This window comes from Pimephales promelas, chromosome 4, assembly GCF_988280905.1.
Source record: "Pimephales promelas chromosome 4, fPimPro1.hap1.1, whole genome shotgun sequence".
In the NCBI taxonomy this organism is placed as follows: Eukaryota; Metazoa; Chordata; class Actinopteri; order Cypriniformes; family Leuciscidae; genus Pimephales; species Pimephales promelas.
The window spans coordinates 45,908,521-45,926,897 of NC_142772.1; the positions used below are offsets into that span (position 1 = coordinate 45,908,521).

The window sequence follows — 18,377 nt, forward strand, 5'->3', positions numbered from 1 at the left end:
TAAATATATATATATTAGTAGTATTTGTTATACTGCCTTTATTACTTTTAAGAATAATATTTTTTTTTAATTATGAAAAAATTTGCTTAATTGTACAAAAATGTATGAGAAAAAAAGGAGAAATATAATTTATAATGATTTTTCCTCTTGATTTTGAGGTGAAATGTTACCTAGATATGTTTTAGCAAGATTCACCCCTTAAAACCATCGATTACATATTAATTTTCCTCAGTTTTGTTTCCATTTACTGTTTCACACACACACACACACTTTCTTTTTCATTGTCGCAGTTAAATGATATTTTTAAGGTTTTGTTTAACATTATACTATGTAATATCATATTATTGTGATTGAAATGATTTATTAAAATATATGAAGTTCTCTTTGCCCTATAAAGACATGTTCTTTACTCATTGATTTAACTGAGTGTGTTTTCACACAAATCTTTATTTGTGTAGCAAAGATGAACGAAAGTCCATGAGGGTGAGTAATGACACGATATTCATGTTTGGGTTAACTAACATTATAAGCTGTTTAGGAGAAAGATTTAGTCATCAGTTCGCTCCTTGAAAAGACTCATCAGACACACTAATAACCTATGGTAGTTGTTCCAGTGGTTATGATGGTGAGACTTGTTTGCTCTAACAGTGATATTTGTGAAACACTTGTGTGGTGTTTTGAATTAGACTGACCTTTATACGCTGCTATTAAACCTGACCTCAGATCAGGGCTATTGTGCTCGATAGTGAAACCCTGGTTACACCTCTTCCTTATTAAAGTTATAGAAACTGGCATTTCCTTTGGTTGTAGTTATGCTTCTCACCAGACTGAGCCACTGTACTTCTACACACACTTACGTGCTGTCCCGGCTGGGTGAGTTTGCAGAGAAATATTGCTGCTTTATTAAAATTTTTCACTTTTCTATTGATTTAGTTCTTGATTATACTTGTGTAAGTGCAGTATATTAGAGCAGATGCCTTCAGAGGACTAGAGGATTTTGTTATCTTTCTTATTATGATTGATAACTAGTTTGAAGATGTGACTGATAAGAAGCATACGATAATATTGATCATAATGATGCATTTTGACGAAGCAGATGGTAGTAAAAGAAAAAACTTGTGTTTTTTTTTCACGCTTGTCAATGTAAAGAGTGGCTAGTGTAAAGGCGGGACCCCAAAGGTGTGAATTTAGACAGTTTTTGCAGCTTCTTTAAAAGTTCAGAACATTATTATCTGTAGCCTGTTTTAAGGAGGTTTGCTGCATTTATTATTATTATATTAGGGATTATTCTGATACATATATTTTTCTTATTTTCCGGAGAAAATGAGTTTTTGATTGTGTAGGACTCGCTTGCTAAAAGTGGCTTTTAGTGTGTAAATGTTCTATAACACTGTAAAAAAAATTGTTTAAACTTAAATTAAGTGTTTGTGCTGTCTTAAAATGTTGCGTTTAGTCAACTTGAAATGTTTTCAAATGTTTACTAATTTGTTTTATTCATGAATCTGCGTATACTAAATGAAGCAAGGGTTTAGAGTTACATTTAAGATATTTTATTCAAGGAATATAAAAAAATATATTTATTTTTGTGATCAAAGATGAGTTTTAAGGGTTAAAATCATTGTCTACGGGGGGCTTTAAATATGGAAGTTTCACAGGAAATACATTCAAAGTCACCCTGTGGTGAAAATCGAGTTTTTAATGTTGTTGTGGTGTCTGTCTATGTGGTGTTTTTAATATGCTTTAAGACAAAGTCATGTCAACACCAATGCCTTCTGGGTGAGTATTTTCTCCTAAAACTAGAAACTACACTGAACCAAAGACGGTCTCAAAAAGTGTGAGTGAGTGGAGGCGGGGATCATTCGCATATTCATAGAACTGCGTAGACTGGGTGTCGAGTTACATTAGAGCTGTTTTAAGGCATGAATACATTTTTTTTTCAAGGAATCATTTTTAAATATGTAATTTTGGTGAGTTTTAAGGGATAACATTCACTACAGGAGGACTTTAACTAACATTAACATTTTGACTAATGTTAGCAAATGAGACTTTATTGTACAGTGTTACCAATGCTTCTTTTATATTTGACTTCTTTCAGGCCATATTCACTGATGTACAAGCTCTGATGTCTGACTGGCTGGTGAAAGTATGTTTCCCCAACCTAATCAGAGAAATCAATTCATGAGCACCAGGACTGAGGACCAGAATCCACTGTTGCCGGTGAAACTCAAACCTGTAGACATGCAAAAAGGCGCAGGCTCCAGGCCTTTCCCTAAACCACTCATGGTCAAGCCCAACTTTACAGTCAACTCTTTGGAGACTAGATTCAATCCTCCAGTTTTTAGCAACGGGCCCAATATTGTCTCGAGAAGGGATGCTGTTGGAGCGACGCTGCCCAATAGGGAACAACATGAGAACTCGTATGCAGAAACCCCTTCTTCAGGAGCCTGGACTCCTATCAAACCATCTGTTTTGCAGAAACATTTGTTTCATAAAGACATCTCTGCAGGACCAGGAACTACTGAGGATTTGTCAGTGCCAAAAACGAAGCCTCTCCCCAATGTGTTTGCTTTAGGAAAGTGTCCTGCCAAACCAGAGAGACCTCCACATGTTAACCTCAACAAGTTCAGAGGGAACGGTAAGACATGGACATCCATGATGAAGCTTCATTCAGTTTCATGTATGGGTTCGTTCTTTTTAAATGGCTGGAATTATGTGTGTCGACAACTGAAATACAGTGGTGTCAATGAGATTTTGGACACTTGCACAACTGTTTAAAAGTTTGGGGTCAGTAAGGTTTTATTTTTATGTTTTGTGAAAATTATCTTATGCTCATCAAGGCTGTATTTATTTGATTCAAATTACAGTAAAAACAGCAATATATCATGATTTAAAATAAATATGTTTTTAAATTCAGCATCATTACTCCAGTCTTTATAACATGCTGATTTGCTTCTCAAGAAATATTTATTATTATTTTCAATGTTGAAATTTTTTTTGCTGAATACTTTAGAAATTTCAAAAGAATAGCAATTATTTGAAATATTTTTTTTACATTTTTGAATAATGAACAATTCATTGTGTTCCTTGAAGAATAAAAGTATTAATTTCTTAATACTTAATTAAATTAATTGAAAAAATTACTGACCGCCAAACTCTTGAACTTTATTTTAAATCACTTACAAATGTCTAAATGTCATTGCATTATACAAATAACAAAATATTAAAACAAGTTTCAAGAAATGAATACATTCCACAAAAAAATTTAAGATAATAAACAACCAGATTTTACTTTAAAATAGACAAAAAAATATTTATTTTAGGACTATTCAGGATGCATTCATTAAGTTTGACTCAAATGTCCAAGCACTTTTTTGGGCCTACCATATTATCTAAACATCCAAAATCCATTTCCCTGAGCTGTGAAATGTGACCTATATTAAAAAAGAGAGAGATTACATTTACAGACTCATTGACTATTCAGTGTCTAACTGTTTAGTTTTTGTCGCTTCATGTTCTGTTTCCTTCAGCTGGTTCATCAGTATCCAACATCAATAATCCTGAGTTTGATCCTGGAATTTTCCCCCTTCCACCGCCACCTGAAGAATGCCTGTCAATCACATCTATGACTCCACCCCCACCGCCACCTGAATGCCTGTCAATCACATCTATGACTCCACCCCCACCGCCAAACTTCACACTTCCACCTCCAATGTGAGTGCTGACTTTATGAGTGCGTTAAAAACATTTTTACCTTTACATTTTTTAATTTAGCTGACGCTTTTATCTAAAGCGACTTACGATTGCTATATATGTCAGAGGTCGCACGCCTCTGGAGCAACTAGGGGTTACTCATACCAAAAGCATGTGTCTTATCCACTGCGCCATCACCACCCCTACAAATCTGGAAACAAATCTGGAAATACATACATCACAATACAACAAAAAAAAGTGTGTCACGAAATAATAATTATAGTATTAATTAGTTAAATTCTTGGGACATGGTTCCATAGCAATACCATGAGGATTTAGTATACTAAATACTCATGGTATTGCTGTAAAAAAGTATTGTAAAAAAATATGTACACTGTAAAAAAATATTGATGGTTTAACTTAAAAAAGTAAGTAACCTGGTTGCCTTAAAATTTTAAGTTGATTGAACTGGAAAAAGTGAGTTCATACAATGAAGGAGATTAATTTAACCATCAGAAACTCAAAATGATATGTTATCTGAACTAAATAAATTATTTAAGTTGATTTGACAAAAGCAAAAATGTTGTGATTACTACACTGTAAAAAAAAATATTGTTGGTTTAACTTAAAAAAGTAAGTAACCTGGGTTGCCTTAAAATTTTAAGTTGATTGAACTGGAAAAAGCGAGTTAATACAATAAAGAGGAGATTAATTTAACCATCAGAAACTCAAAATAATAAGTTATCTCAACTAAATAAATTAGTATAAAGTTGATTTGACAAAAGAAAATATGTTGTGATAACAAATCTTGAAAATATTTTTTACAGTGTAGTGAAATACACTGTAAAAATCATTTTTTTCAAAGTTGTTAATAAAAAAACAAGAGTATATTTTATAAGAAAGTACTATTTTAGTCGTTCTACTTTAAAATGTCATATTTAATTTACTGTTACTTGTTTCCTTGAATTATTTGTGGAATTTAGCAATTAGCAATTTTCTAGCAATTTCTGAGTAAAAATTGTACCAAGTAAAGCCTATACACCATTTGTGTGTGTGTGTGTGTGTGTGTGTGTGCACATGTACACCTTGACATTTTAATACCATGGTACATGAATATGATAGGTATAGTTAGAATTCATAATTTCAGAGTAATTTCATGGTAACACTGCTGTACTGTGAGGTAATACAATAGTACAATAGTGCATGTATTATCATTAAAACATAGACGTGAAGCAGAAATTCAAAATTAAGCTTGTTTTTACTGTTTGTTCTGTTGTGAACAGGGATCAGACTTTCCAGGAGGATTTGTATGATGATACGGACACCATGAACAGGACACCGTCTTCACTAGGTCATCAAAGAGAAGTTATATAAAGGAGTTTCAAATTAACGTTTGACGCATACAATGTTTGGCTACATAATATCTTAATGTCTTGGCATTACATTACAAAATATCAATACAAAGACATTGACCTTATTTATGTATATATAAATAAAAAAACACATGCAAGCATCACATGAAATTACATTTCTAGGTGTTACTTTAATATTATTGCTGGATTTAATTAAAAAAAATATTAAATTGAGATTGTAGAAATAAATTGAGTTCACTTTTAAGAAACAATGATTTTAATGTAAAACAGTGATATTATGAAAATCATTGCAGCTTAAATTGGAAAAAAAATATACATAAAATGTTAAATACGTTTTATAAATGAGTTATATAAAGAAATAGTTATATAAATGAGTTTCAAATTAACGTTTGACACATACAGTAACCAAGTAAATGTTTGGCTACATAATATCTTAATGTCATTGCATTAGATTACAAAATATCCAAGACATTGACCTTATTTATGTATATATAAATAAAAAAAGCACATGCAAACATCACATGAAATGACATGTCTAGGTGTTGCTTTAATATTATTGCTGGATTTAATTTAATTAAATTTTTTCAAAGTCTGTAAACGACTCTCTTTTGTGTTTTAGGTAAAAGCAGCAATGACCGTGAGGTAAGGATTGTGTTTACGAAAGCTGACTTCTTGTGTAGAGCTGTTTTAAATAACACATCAACATCTCGCTTCTGCAACGCTTGGTAAAAATAGTTTGCAAGAGAACCAGCATCTCAAAAGGAAATGAAGCATTAACAATACAGTCTGATTATTACAGACTGAAGAAAATGATTTTACCGTCTCTGTTTGTTTTTTGTGTGTAGGAGTCGGGTGAGGAGATATACGAGGATCTTGACCACAACCAGTGAGATCTCTTATTTCATTGTGGTTGCTAAGTACAGCATTATTATTACTCAAACTTAGTGATTTGAACAATAAACCCCTGAATCAAAATATAAAAGACATAGTTCATGTTATGTGCTTATACAAAGTCTTTTTTTTTTCATGCTTGAATGTTCAAAAAACGAATTATTTTTCACATATTTGACACTATTTCCAGTCTGTCAGTAACGCTCTGTTTAGTTCCTGTCTCTATGAAGCCCCTCCTTCTGAAAAGCTCAATGTGCCCTGATTGGTCAGCTTGCACAGTGTTTTGTGATGTTTAATGTCACGCCCCTCACCATAACTGTGGGTTTTAACCATAGATATCCACAATAAAGGCTAGATGTCTTACGGCGGAGTTTCTATCGTCATCACCGGCGGCCATCTTGTCACAGGCAAGCTGACGTAAGATGAGTGATCAGCACGAACACAAATACTCTTATCTCGTTGAAATCTTGAAAGATTTACAAACGGTTTGGTTTCTTATAAACGTCATTAACGTGGCTATTATTCTGGATGATTATTTATTTATACACTTATTATTAATAAGTATGCTGTGTCATAACTACATCTCTGACGTTTATAACAAACCAAACCATTTGAAAATCGGTCGAAAATTGAGCAAGTTATGGTTATTTAAAAAATACATGCACCATTAAAACACAATCTTACGAGTGAGCGAGCTGCCTGTGACAAGATGGCCGCCAGGCACGAATGTCGACCTCCATACGCACAACCGGCGCTGCGTCATAGAATGTCTCTGAATAGGTTCACGCCCACTTTTGGAGGAAAACAAACTAGACTCCCCATTGACTTCAATACAAAATAACAGCAAAAAACAACGTCCGTACACAGCCGATAGGCGTAAATAACTTAAGAAATCACTTGTATAAAACATGTCAAGTAATTATATGTCCACCCTGCCAGTCATAAAGCGTGAAAGATACCAGTGTTGTAGACCACCTCATTCGAGTCCGAGTTGAGACCGAGTCCATAGAGAGTCGAGGCCGAGTCGAGTCGAGACCGAGACCAGTGAGGGTTGATTACCTAATTTACTTTTATTTACTTAGAGAAATCCTTTTTTTTGTTTTTTTTTTTGTTTTTTTTGTTGATATGATCAGTTTAGGGTAAAAAGGCCACATAGTAGGTGGTGTTAAAAGTAAATTTATTACAATTTGTCATGCGCAGTTGCGCACTAGAAAATCACCAATCACTGGGCGTGTCAATCAATTTAAAGAAATATTTTATTAACATACATTAATAATCATGAAAAATATTTTGAATTGAACTCGAGTGGACTCGGGAATAAGTCCGAGTCCTAAAAAAAAAAAATTTCGAGTACGAGTCAATTCCGAGTCCAAATGCACACGAGTCCATGACAAGACCAAGACCATTAAAATATGGTCTCGAGACCGAGTCCGAGACGAGTCCGAGTCTCGAGTACTACAACACTGAAAGATACATACACAAACTTAATTTGGCCAATTTAAAAACACGTCCCTTTATTCTCCCAGCGTCAAATTGGTGTAACAACCCCACCCAGTGGCCAGAGGTGTCTTACCCGGACATTTATTTGTACCTCATTGAGTCACCAGGTAAGCCCCTAAATGATTTTATTTCATTTTTTAAAGTAAAAAACCTTAATGTATATATTATGAATTTATGATGATGATGGCAGGTAGCCTGGGCTAGTTGATTACGGGCATAAAAAAATGTATCTTTCAGGCTCTATGGCAGGCAGGGTGGACATATAATTACTTGACATGTTTTATATAAGTGATTTCTTAACTTATTTACGCCTGTCGGCTGTGTACGGACGTTGGTTTTTGCCGTTATTTTGTATTGAAGTCTATGGGGAGTCTAGTTTGTTTCCCCCAAAAGGGGGCGGGGACAAAATTGACAGTTAAGTTCCCGGATGTGCCGGTTGTGCGTATTAGCCAGCAGCGCGGACGAGACATCTAGCCTTTATTATGGATATCTATGGTTTTAACACATCTCAGGGAGTTTAGAAACGGTGCACATTTGATAGAGAGAACAACTGCTGCTGGAGTGACTTTTGTGCTAAGATTATAGACATTTTTCATGCTCAAACAGCAACATTACACACTAAAGGAAGTTGAACATGTAAAAAAGCTTTATTGATCCTCTTTAAACAGCATTAAACAGAAGTTGCAATATTCTTTTCTTCCCTATTGGGATGTATATCCGAGTGAAATTACTTTGCAAACAAGAACAAATGTAGGACGGGGCTTGATTTTGTCCTTGGAGAATTGATTGGATGGTTGTGGTTTGCTATTGGTGGATCTCATGTGAGTGACAGGTTGCCCCGCCCTCACGCCGGTGAACACATCATCAGACAAGAGAAGAGATTTTTCATTAGAGAAGTAATTTTCAACAAACTTGTGAACCATCACCCATCGTAATAGAGAGTTCTGCACAACAAATGCCACTCACATTTTCTTCAGGAAATCGAGTTGCTCTTTCGCAAAGGCTGCAATTCAATTGGTCTCAAATTTTAATATGATTAATGAAATAAAAGAAGACAGAATACTTACTCAACTCTTACTCTACACAGGCCTGAAGACAACAAAGAAACAACGACAAAAGGATCAAAAGAACTTAAGAAAAAGCTCGAAAAAGAAGAGAAGAAACGCTTGGAGCAGGAGAAGAAAGAGAAGAAAGAGCGAGAGAAAAGGCAGCAGGAGGCCAAGAAAAAGTTTAAAGTGATATATCTGTTTTGATATTATGTGGCACTGGCAGTAAGGTTTTTTTTTATTTTCATGAATCTCATAAAACCTGTCTAGAACATGCCTGGAGGAGACACGTTTCACTTCTAAATCAAAATGATATTTCAGATTAGAAGATTTTTTTTTAGGATTATGACATTATATTTTTCATAATCATGTAGAATTTTTTCTCCGTAATCATAGGAGTATTTGCTTTGATATAAATGACTTGGTTCATGCTGGTTTTAAAAATCAAAAATCTTTTTTTTTTTTTTTTACTAAAATTAGAACTTGTGGATAGAAATCAATCTTAATTTAAGTTATTAAAGGAGTAGTTCACTTTTAAAAAAACTTTCACTGATAATTTACTCACCTGCATGTCATCCAAGATGTCCATGTCTTTCTTTCTTCAGTCGAAAAGATATTAAGGTTTTTGATGAAAACATTCCAGAATTTTTCTCCATATAATGGACTTCAAGGTCCAAAAGACAGTTTCAGTGCAAACTGTTCAAAGGGCTTTAAACGATTCCAGACGATGAATAAGGGTCTTATTAAGCGAAACAAACGCTCATTTTAAAAAAATAACAAAGTTTACGTTTTATAAGCTCAAATGGTCGCCTTGTTCTGTTCTGTGATGCGCGTTTGTGACTCTTCTGTTCGCATTCGTTCATCAAAATGAACGAATCTTTTTCCTAGTCAATTCGTTTATTTCGTTCGTTTAATGAACCAAATGATACGAAAAAGATTCGTTAATGTTTGAGTTTGAACAGGAGAGTCACGAACGCGCAACTGTCTTTTGGACCTTGAACCGTTTGGTTCCCATTGAAGTCCATTATATGGAGAAAAATCCTGGAATGTTTTCATCAAAAACCTTCATTTCTTTTCGACTGAAGAAAGAATGACATGGACATCTTGGATGACATGGGGGTGAGTAAATTATCAGCAAAATTTTTTTTTTAAGTGAACTACTCATTTAAGTGTGAGTGTGTGCGCTAGGGTGTTCTGGGTGGTTACTATGGTGTTGCTAAAGTATTCTAGGCGGTTGCTGGGTGTTCTCGGTGGTTGCTATTGTGTTGCTATGCGGTTTGCTTGGGTATTCTGGGTGGTTGCTAGGGTGTTCTGGTGGTTTCTAGGCAGTTACTATGGTGTTCTGGGTGGTTGCTATGGTGTTACTAGGTGGTCGGTAGTTGTCACAGATGGTTATGGAGTTTTAATCGAGTTCTTAAAATCTTTAGTAACGAGTGCTTTAGTACGGCGCGCGTGTGTGTGTATTGTGTACCCATACATATAGACATTAAGTAGCCTAACTGGATTTTTTGTGTGTTTATAAACTATAAGCACTGGAAACTTCACCATCACTGTAATCTCTGCTTGGATAGATCAAGGATATGACTGCCGTAGTTGACACAGTGAAGGCCAGAGTGGACCACAAAGGTGGGAAGAACAAACTTCCACTGAAGCAGGGAGAGACCATTGAAATTGTGCGCAAAACAGAAAACCCGAAGGACTACTGGCTCGCCAGGAACACTGAAGGCCACTGTGAGTTCATCTGCCAGTCTGCACTGGATTACACACTACACATGTGCTGATATGTCCTGTTAAACTGAACAGACTGAATTTGTCTCTTCATCGTGGAATAGCTGCTATTATTGGTGTGTTTTTCCATATAGATGGTTTTGTGAAGCCTGACACTCTAGATGTGCGTGGTGAAGTGAGACACACACATGATGGACAGGAGGTGTATGATGATGTGGGTGCTGGGGATGAACTCAATAAGTAAGAGAGTAACTAGTACACTTATTTAGATTATTAACATTATTGAGCTTAATTTATTATATGTTTAAAAAAAAAATTGTTTTTTTTTTTCAGTCTACCAGATGGTAAGTCATTGCATTATACATTTAATTAATATAAATCAAAACAACATTGCAATCATTTACCGAGGGTCAAGTGAAGGAAACGTAAAAGGATATCATTTTTTGTTTGTTTCCCCTTGTTCACAATTTTGTCATGCGACTGACAGCAGTTGAATGTGATGATGATATTTATGCAGAGTGTGCAGAAGATGCTCAAGCTGACTTGAGGTGATTTCATTTTTCATGTTCAAAAGCTCTTAATATTTCACGAAAACGGGTATATGCATCCAAGCAATTACAGCACTTTTCAGTTTGATTTAAAAAAAAAAAACCTTGATTCTCTTTTATAGTACTTTTATAGTTATAGTAGTGTATATATATATATATATGAAGAGTTCAGATGCAAAAGCCTCTAAGTGCCATTTGAAATTTTCTTCTAAAATGATCATTTTTATCGAGCTTGTATATTTAAGTTCAGTAATTTCACTTAAATGGCAATGAAGATAACATATTAATTGTCATTTAAGTGAAATTACTGAACGTAAATATACAAGCTTGACAAAAATGGTCATTTTAGAAGAAAATTTCAAATGGCACTTAGAGGCTTTTGCATCTGAACTCTTCATATATATATATATATATATATATATATATATATATATATATGTATGTATATATATCTATATGTATATGTGTGTGTATATATAGGTATCTATATATGTGTATGTATATATATATATATATATATATATGTGTGTGTGTGTGTATATATATATATATATGTATATATATGTATATATATATGTTTATATATATATATATATATATATGTGTGTGTGTGTGTGTGTGTGTGTGTGTGTGTGTGTGTGTGTGTGTGTGTGTGTGTGTGTGTGTATTATAATATTTATATATGTACATATGTATATATATATGTATTTTCATGGAAACTGTGATGCATTTTTTTTAGGATTATTCGATCGAGCTTTAATTTCAAATGGAAATCTTTTTTAATATTATAATTAAATTTACTGACACTTTTGATCATTTTAATGCATCCTTGCTTTCTGAATAAAAGTATTATTAACCAAATTAAGCAAATTATTGAAATAAACATATATCTCTAAATTTAGGGGATTTGAGCTTATGTATAATAAATGCATATTGTTTGTAATATTTTAAATAATGTTTAAAATGTATATTAAACATATATTTGTATATAAATACACATTACTAGTTTCATATATATATATATATATATAAAACACTGATCTGTGCAGCTTTCGCTTAGATAGGTGACAGTCTAAAGGTTTTTTTTAATAAATATTATTTAAAGCAGCTTTAACCCTTGTGAAGCGCATATGGATTTACTGCCATTTTTCTGTCATTTCGCAGCTTCCTGCCTCCACCCCCTCCAGCTGACTTTGAATTTAATGTTGTGGGTGAGTAAAACTCACTTTAACTGTACATAAATATAATATTAATTTAATTAATAATCTAATAGCACTGTATTTCATTGAACATTTAGAAGCGCAGAAACTGTAATGGTTGCTTACTCCTATTTAACACAAACTCATGAAGCTTAAACTGTAACATAGGTTTGATTCCCTGGGAATGCTAATCTGGCCCTAGCCAGATGAATGTCGTTCCGCTTAGCTCCGCCTAGCTTCACTCACATCCATCTGGAACCTCTTCCATTGAGAGTGATTTCTCCAACCAACTTTATGGCTTAGCCAATCAGGACGCAGGGCGGGAGTTTCATAGATGTGACGTAGTGGAGAAGCGACCATGAGACTGTTTTGATTCAGACAACAATGGTGGCTCGCATCGAGAAAGCAAGCGTTAACATTGATGCTGCATTGATCATTTACCGACATTGCGCTGATTGCACTGCTGCTATATCCAAGATGTCAGCTGTTCTGTTTTGTTTTTTCCTGCGTCGCTCTCATCAGCATCACGGGTTGGCTTCGGTGTGAGTGGTTGAAACAGCACGTCGATAAAGATGACAGACAAGTGGCTTATCCAATCATATGCAAGGATTTTTGATAAGGCCCAGCCTTCTGAAACGCCATTTCAATGGATCGGTTCCAGATGGATGAGTGGAGCTAGGCGGAGCGAAATTCATCTGGCTAGGGCCAGGTTATGGGAATGCATGATTACATGAAGTGCAAATCATATCTTGGATGCAGTGTAATTCAATTTGGATGAATGTATCTGCTTTAAAGGGATAGTTCACGTTGAAATGAATTTTTGGTATGTTTTAGCTTACCTCAAGGGCATCCAAGATCCACTTTGTTTCCGCAGTATTTTCAATTTTGATATTTTTAGGTCAAACCGTTCGTGTCTGTCAGTCATACAATGCAGGTCTATGGTCACCACCTCAAAGAGCATGCACAGAGAAGTCCAAATTAAACACGATTTAATGACTCGTAAATGTAAGTACACACTGATGGCAGTATTTATACGAACAGTATTTATATTGTTGTTACCACAAAATAATTAAAAATTGGCTGTGGTTACAAGAGGTAAAAACGATATAAATACTGTTCGTTTTCTCACACAACCCGCTCGTTTCGTGTCTTAGGCCATCAATGTGTACTTACATTTACGAGTCATTAAATTATGTTTAATTTGGACTTCTCTGTGCATGCCCTTTAAGGTGGTGACCATAGACCTCCATTATATGACTGATAGACATGAACGGTTTGACCTAAAAATGTCAAAATTGAAACTACTGCGGAAACAAAGACACCTACATCTTTGATGCCATTGAGGTAAGCTAAAACATACCAAAAATTAATTTCAAAGTGAACTATACCTTAACGTAAATGCTCCACCCAGAAATGCTCCACCCTGCTCTGAGTTGGTTTTGGTTTATGCCCAGCAGATGCCGCTGATGGCGCGTATGATGACACCTATGATGATGTGACTGCATCAGACTTCCCTCCACCTCCTTCTCCTTGCAGGTTACTGTACACATGTGACAAAAGAAGAATAGCAGACACCAATGTTCATCGACATGTTGTTTTAGGAGCCCGTCCATTTAATGAGAATTGGCAACGAGGTCACTTTAAGATCGTTGACTATAAACGTTGGCCTTTTACCTCAAATGGCAGCTTCAAAATTATGTAAAATCATAAAATCATGTATCTTTCCTTTTCTTGTTCACTGCAGCAATCGAAAGTGCAGCTCATCAAGCGAGACAAACGTGATGGACCCAAAGAAAAAGAAAAAGTTTGAGAAGGAGGAAAAAGAGTTTAGGAAGAAGTTCAAAGTAAGACTTACACCATTTTGATGGTCAGTGAGATGATTCTGTATACTTAACCCTCTTACTGCCTCTTCTTGCAGTATAATGCAGAAATCAGAGTGCTTTATCAAGCTACTGTTCTCCCATCACTGTCTATGAAGAAGTTTGGTAATAAAGACCTGCCGATAAAACCCGGAGAAATGATTGATGTGATAGTTCACCCCGTTGATGGCAAACTCATCTGCCGAAACAGCGAAGGGAAATGTGAGTTGATTGAGGATATAATAATACCAGTGCTGAGTTGCACATTACAGCCAAATAGGAAACGTATTAAATAGTCTCTCTCTGTTTCAGTTGGCTATGTGTCTACTGCTAATTTGGAGCAGTAAGTACAGTCTTCTTGTTCAGTTCTCTTTCTATTCTGGTGCATATTTTTGCATGTAAACATTTTTACTAGTCATTAACTACAGTTTTTTTTGTTGTTGTTGCTTTTTTAAGCACCCCTGACTCATTTGATAAGCCTAAATATTTGTGAATATTACTGTGTACAATTCAGCAATAGCATCAGCCACCCTTTCTCTCTTGATATTAAAATAGTTTCGGCTGATCAGTTGACCCCCAACTTCATATTTTTTTGTCTCACTTCCTCTCCTCTCTAAGGGACGGATCTGTTTATGATGATGTTGGTAATGGTAAGGTTTAACTTGCACAGGCACAGTTGATGAATATGTTTGTTTACATCCTTTTACTGCAATTAACTGTTTCTACTTTATCTTGTAAGTTACAGAGTGTATCTACGACAATGATTGAGCACGGATCAAATCAGCATGTTTTCATCACTTTGAACATCCTTATCGATCCTTTCACAAAAACAATGTTTTATCATTGTTTGAGAATGATATAATTGTACATAGTAACCTCAGTGAAAATAAAGCAATGTGATCAAAAACTGTAAACATGTTCTTTCTTTCTTTCATGAATTGAATGTTTTGCTCTAACAACTTGAACTAAAATGTAAAAATGTACACCAGCGAAGCGACATTTTAATTTAAATGTACATTTAAAATAAAAATGTCAAAATGTGACACCCCAAGCCATCCAAAAAGAAGTTTTGACGATGGAAACAAACTAAACCTTTGCGCTTGAGACTGAATGGTAAAGTTTATAATGTTATAATATTTTAACGAACCACGAACCTTTAATAAAACAGTGTGTATATATATTAAAACTCAATAAACGTTAGCTTTTAGAGCATTTTCTGACGCCCAAGATAATGAAAGAAAAAGTAAACCTCGCGAGAGTTTACGAGAGTTCCGGTGTTGTCATGATGAACGTCCCTGCCAACATGGCGGTCAGCATCCGCGGCCGTCCGACCCGGAGTGTACGGATGAGAGGCAAGTTAACGGCACCCACACCCCCGTCACCATGCGCAGCTTGCTCTGATTAAATCCCTCCGCTTGTGTAGTTTCCGTTAAGCCTCGGATAAGGGATTAATATGTCTTCATTGTTACGTTTTTTGTGTTTGACAGGTCGGAATGACAGCGGGGAGGAGAATGTACCGCTGGATCTTACGCGGGGTAAGAGTCATCATCATAGAGATCATAAGGAATATCTCATCAGTGTCTTTCTGTAATAATAACACCCAGACCATTAACAAATCCCCCTTAAATTCAAGATATTAGCAATAATAATTGTCCATCTCCTCTCTCTGGCCTGCAGACAGGAGAATGAGACTGAATAAGATGTTGTTTGTCTCAAAAACTAATGGGTTTCCTATATAGACTGCATGTTTTGCGCCCGTGAAGCCCCAAATATGCGGTCTAGCTAGGCAGCTCACTAGGATTTGGGACCTAGCTGTTGTTTTGATCTGTAATGCACAACCCCATCAGTTTGTGTTGTCTAGTTAGTGAGCATCTGCATGTCAGCAGAATAACTGCAGTGCTTTTAGCTCGAGACTGTCGTGTTTTTGTCATGTTGTAAACAAACGTGCGTCATCATGATGCCTCCATATCTGCGTATGCTGCCTTATAATTTTTTTTAAAGGTTTCATTCTCTGATTCATGTAATCTGGTGGTTATTAAATGCATAATGTCTTAGACTAGCCTTATCTTGATGAACCATGCAGTGACATCTTTCTTGAGAAATGTAATGTTACTATTTAAAGACTAATTTCTTGTATATGCAAAAAATCACTCATATAAGATCCTGAGAGGTTCTGCACAGGGGAAATTATGCTACATACGGTGATAAATGTATTTACATTTTGTTGTAATTTTAAGAGCTTTAAAGAACATCAAGAAATTAAATAAACATATATTCCAGTTGCACTAAAATATCTGATGTATTATGTTCCAGTGGATGTTTTTAAGGATTTTAATTTTATATTTTATGCTCTCCACAGAACCCTCCGATAACCTGCGTGAGATCCTTCAGAACGTTGCCAAATCTCATGGGGTTTCCAACATGAGGAAGCTCGGCCACCTGAACAATTTTGTAAAGGTAGTGCAACTTTTATTTATGCTGGTTGTTGTATGATTTCAGATCATAACTAGGTCTTGCACTGAAAAATACTACAAATAGTAAATGTAAACATGGTATAATGTGTTAAATGGAGCTGAGAATACTTATAATCTCACCAACCGCCGAAAGCAAATTTCCCAAAAATACTTGCAATAACTGCATGGTCTCATGTTTGTATTGCAAAAGCTATTTAGGAAGCAGGGGCATCAATTGGGTGTGGCGTCTTCCTGGTCAGGTCAATACAATACAAAGTAATATATTTATTCCAAGATTAACAGAGTTGTATTAGTACGGGTAACATAGAATTTGTAATTGTTTAATAAATCTGGTTGTTATATTCGTCACATGAGTTCAACAGCGCTGCAAATGTGTATTTACAACAGGATTTTGCAGCGTTGTCTTGTCTATTGTAGCCAATCACAGGTGTTTCTGATGAATATAACGTCCAATCAGAGGAGTTACCACCAGTAGTGAGAATCGACACAGTATTGCTCAAAAAGCTGAGTGAGTTTGTTTTGTGCAAGTTTTACTCGCGCACAAATCCTCTTATTATAAAAAACAAAGCGGACACGATGTAAATAAAAGATTCAGTGTGAAGTTTAGTCAGATTCATTGATTAAACCTAGAAAAATGTATTAAATGAAGGCTATTTGTCATAGATATATACACTAGATGTCACCTTGGCTACGGCAGTTCATTAGAACGAATGCTTCAATAAATGCGATTTTCTCGTGTTTTTTTTTTTTTTTTTGGTTCGTTCCAACGGTCAGGCATGTATTTATCATTGATTTCAAAACATTCTTCCTAGTTCAGATTTCATTCGTGAACATCATACGAAGAACAAAAGTCCGCTGCCATTCATTAATTCAAAGTAAAGGCAGAGATAGATGCGTTACCTAGCTACTTCCTTGACACTAGACCCCTGTTCCAAGATGGCGGCATAATTCCGAATATCACAAATTAATAACTTCAGCTTACAACTACTATAAGTATCTCCAACTTTGTCTGCACACCGTACAGTATACTCACATAAAGCAAGTAAACATCTCAACTGCTTGATTGTTTATAGTATATTGTCACAAAATGTAAACTATATTATCGCACTGCTCTAATCTGATAAATGCGACTATTTAACATTACATCATCATGATTATCTGTACAGATTCTAATCTAAACAATGTACTAACAAATAAATGTGACTTGACAAAGATTGATTTTAGAGTCAATAAGATTGAGATACACTGAGTTAATGATTCTTTTTTTTTTTTGTAATGTAAATGAGGTGTTTTTTTGGCCTGGTCCTGTAAGAAGATCTGTTCTGTAACATGGTAAACAGCAGCAGTGTGTGTGTGTGTGTGTGTGTGTGTGTGTGTTGTCTATCTTGGGAGCCCTCCTCTCACTTTCACTTTCTTTCTGAGAGAGTTTGTTTTGTGTGTGTGTGTGTGTCTGTGTTTGTGTGTGTGTGTGCGTGCGTGCGCGCATGTGTGTTGTCTATCTTGGGTGCCCTCCTCTCACTTTCTTTCTGAGAGAGTTTGTTTTGTGTGTGTGTCTGTGTTTGTGTGTGTGTGTGTGTGTGCGCGCATGTGTGTTGTCTATCTTGGGTGCCCTCCTCTCACTTTCTTTCTGAGAGAGTTTGTTTTGTGTGTGTGTGTGTGTGTTGTCCATCTTGGGTGCCCTCCTCTCACTTTCTTTCTGAGAGAGTTTGTTTTGTGTGTGTGTGTGTGTTGTTGTCCATCTTGGGTGCCCTCCTCTCACTTTCTTTCTGAGAGAGTTTGTTTTGTGTGTGTGTGTGTGTTGTTGTCCATCTTGGGTGCCCTCCTCTCACTTTCACTTTCTTTCTGAGCGAGTTTGTTTTGTGAGTGAGAGTTTCATCTCAGTGTGACAGAGGTTAAAACTTAAGACTGTTTTTAATTGATTTGTGTGTGTGTTTCTTTGCTGAATAATAACTCAAGCGGTGTGTGTGTGTGTGTGTGTGCATGAATACCGTGTATGGCCTTTTAAGGATGCTGAGATAGAGGCGATGTAATCCTCTCCGAGGGTCACACGACCCCTTCAAACTTGCTGA

The 18,377-nt window shown here is 35.5% G+C and overlaps 3 protein-coding genes across 5 annotated transcripts in view; all 3 read left to right on the forward strand.

Moving 5' to 3' along the window:
* Positions 1-14: 14 nt before the first annotated feature.
* Positions 15-10,669, forward strand: fyb1a (FYN binding protein 1 a). Its single transcript, XM_039658349.2, has 10 exons — positions 15-873; positions 2,096-2,635; positions 3,528-3,711; positions 4,974-5,041; positions 5,683-5,705; positions 5,909-5,949; positions 8,542-8,689; positions 10,072-10,231; positions 10,363-10,468; positions 10,562-10,669. Exons 2-10 carry the CDS (start codon positions 2,146-2,148, stop codon positions 10,599-10,601), a joined length of 1,260 nt encoding a protein of 419 aa, XP_039514283.2. The 5' UTR covers positions 15-873; positions 2,096-2,145; the 3' UTR covers positions 10,602-10,669.
* Positions 10,628-14,742, forward strand: LOC148981771 (FYN-binding protein 1-like). 3 transcript variants are annotated; one of them, XM_089130591.1, is made up of 8 exons: positions 10,628-10,776; positions 11,941-11,987; positions 13,430-13,511; positions 13,720-13,819; positions 13,894-14,056; positions 14,147-14,177; positions 14,453-14,484; positions 14,574-14,742. In XM_089130591.1, exons 1-8 carry the CDS (start codon positions 10,703-10,705, stop codon positions 14,600-14,602), a joined length of 558 nt encoding a protein of 185 aa, XP_088986717.1. In that variant the 5' UTR covers positions 10,628-10,702; the 3' UTR covers positions 14,603-14,742. The 3 variants fall into 3 exon arrangements, with proteins under 3 accessions (XP_088986717.1, XP_088986719.1, XP_088986718.1); XM_089130593.1 differs by having other exon boundaries at positions 14,580-14,742; XM_089130592.1 differs by having other exon boundaries at positions 13,433-13,511.
* A 368-nt stretch (positions 14,743-15,110) lies between these two features.
* The window catches only part of rictora (RPTOR independent companion of MTOR, complex 2 a), a 41,084-nt gene continuing 37,817 nt past the window's right edge, over positions 15,111-18,377 (forward strand). Inside the window, exons 1-3 of the mRNA XM_039659364.2 lie at positions 15,111-15,186; positions 15,322-15,369; positions 16,194-16,291. Of these exons, the coding sequence (XP_039515298.2) occupies positions 15,117-15,186; positions 15,322-15,369; positions 16,194-16,291 (216 nt within the window). The 5' untranslated portion in view covers positions 15,111-15,116. The remainder of the gene's footprint in view (positions 15,187-15,321; positions 15,370-16,193; positions 16,292-18,377) is intronic.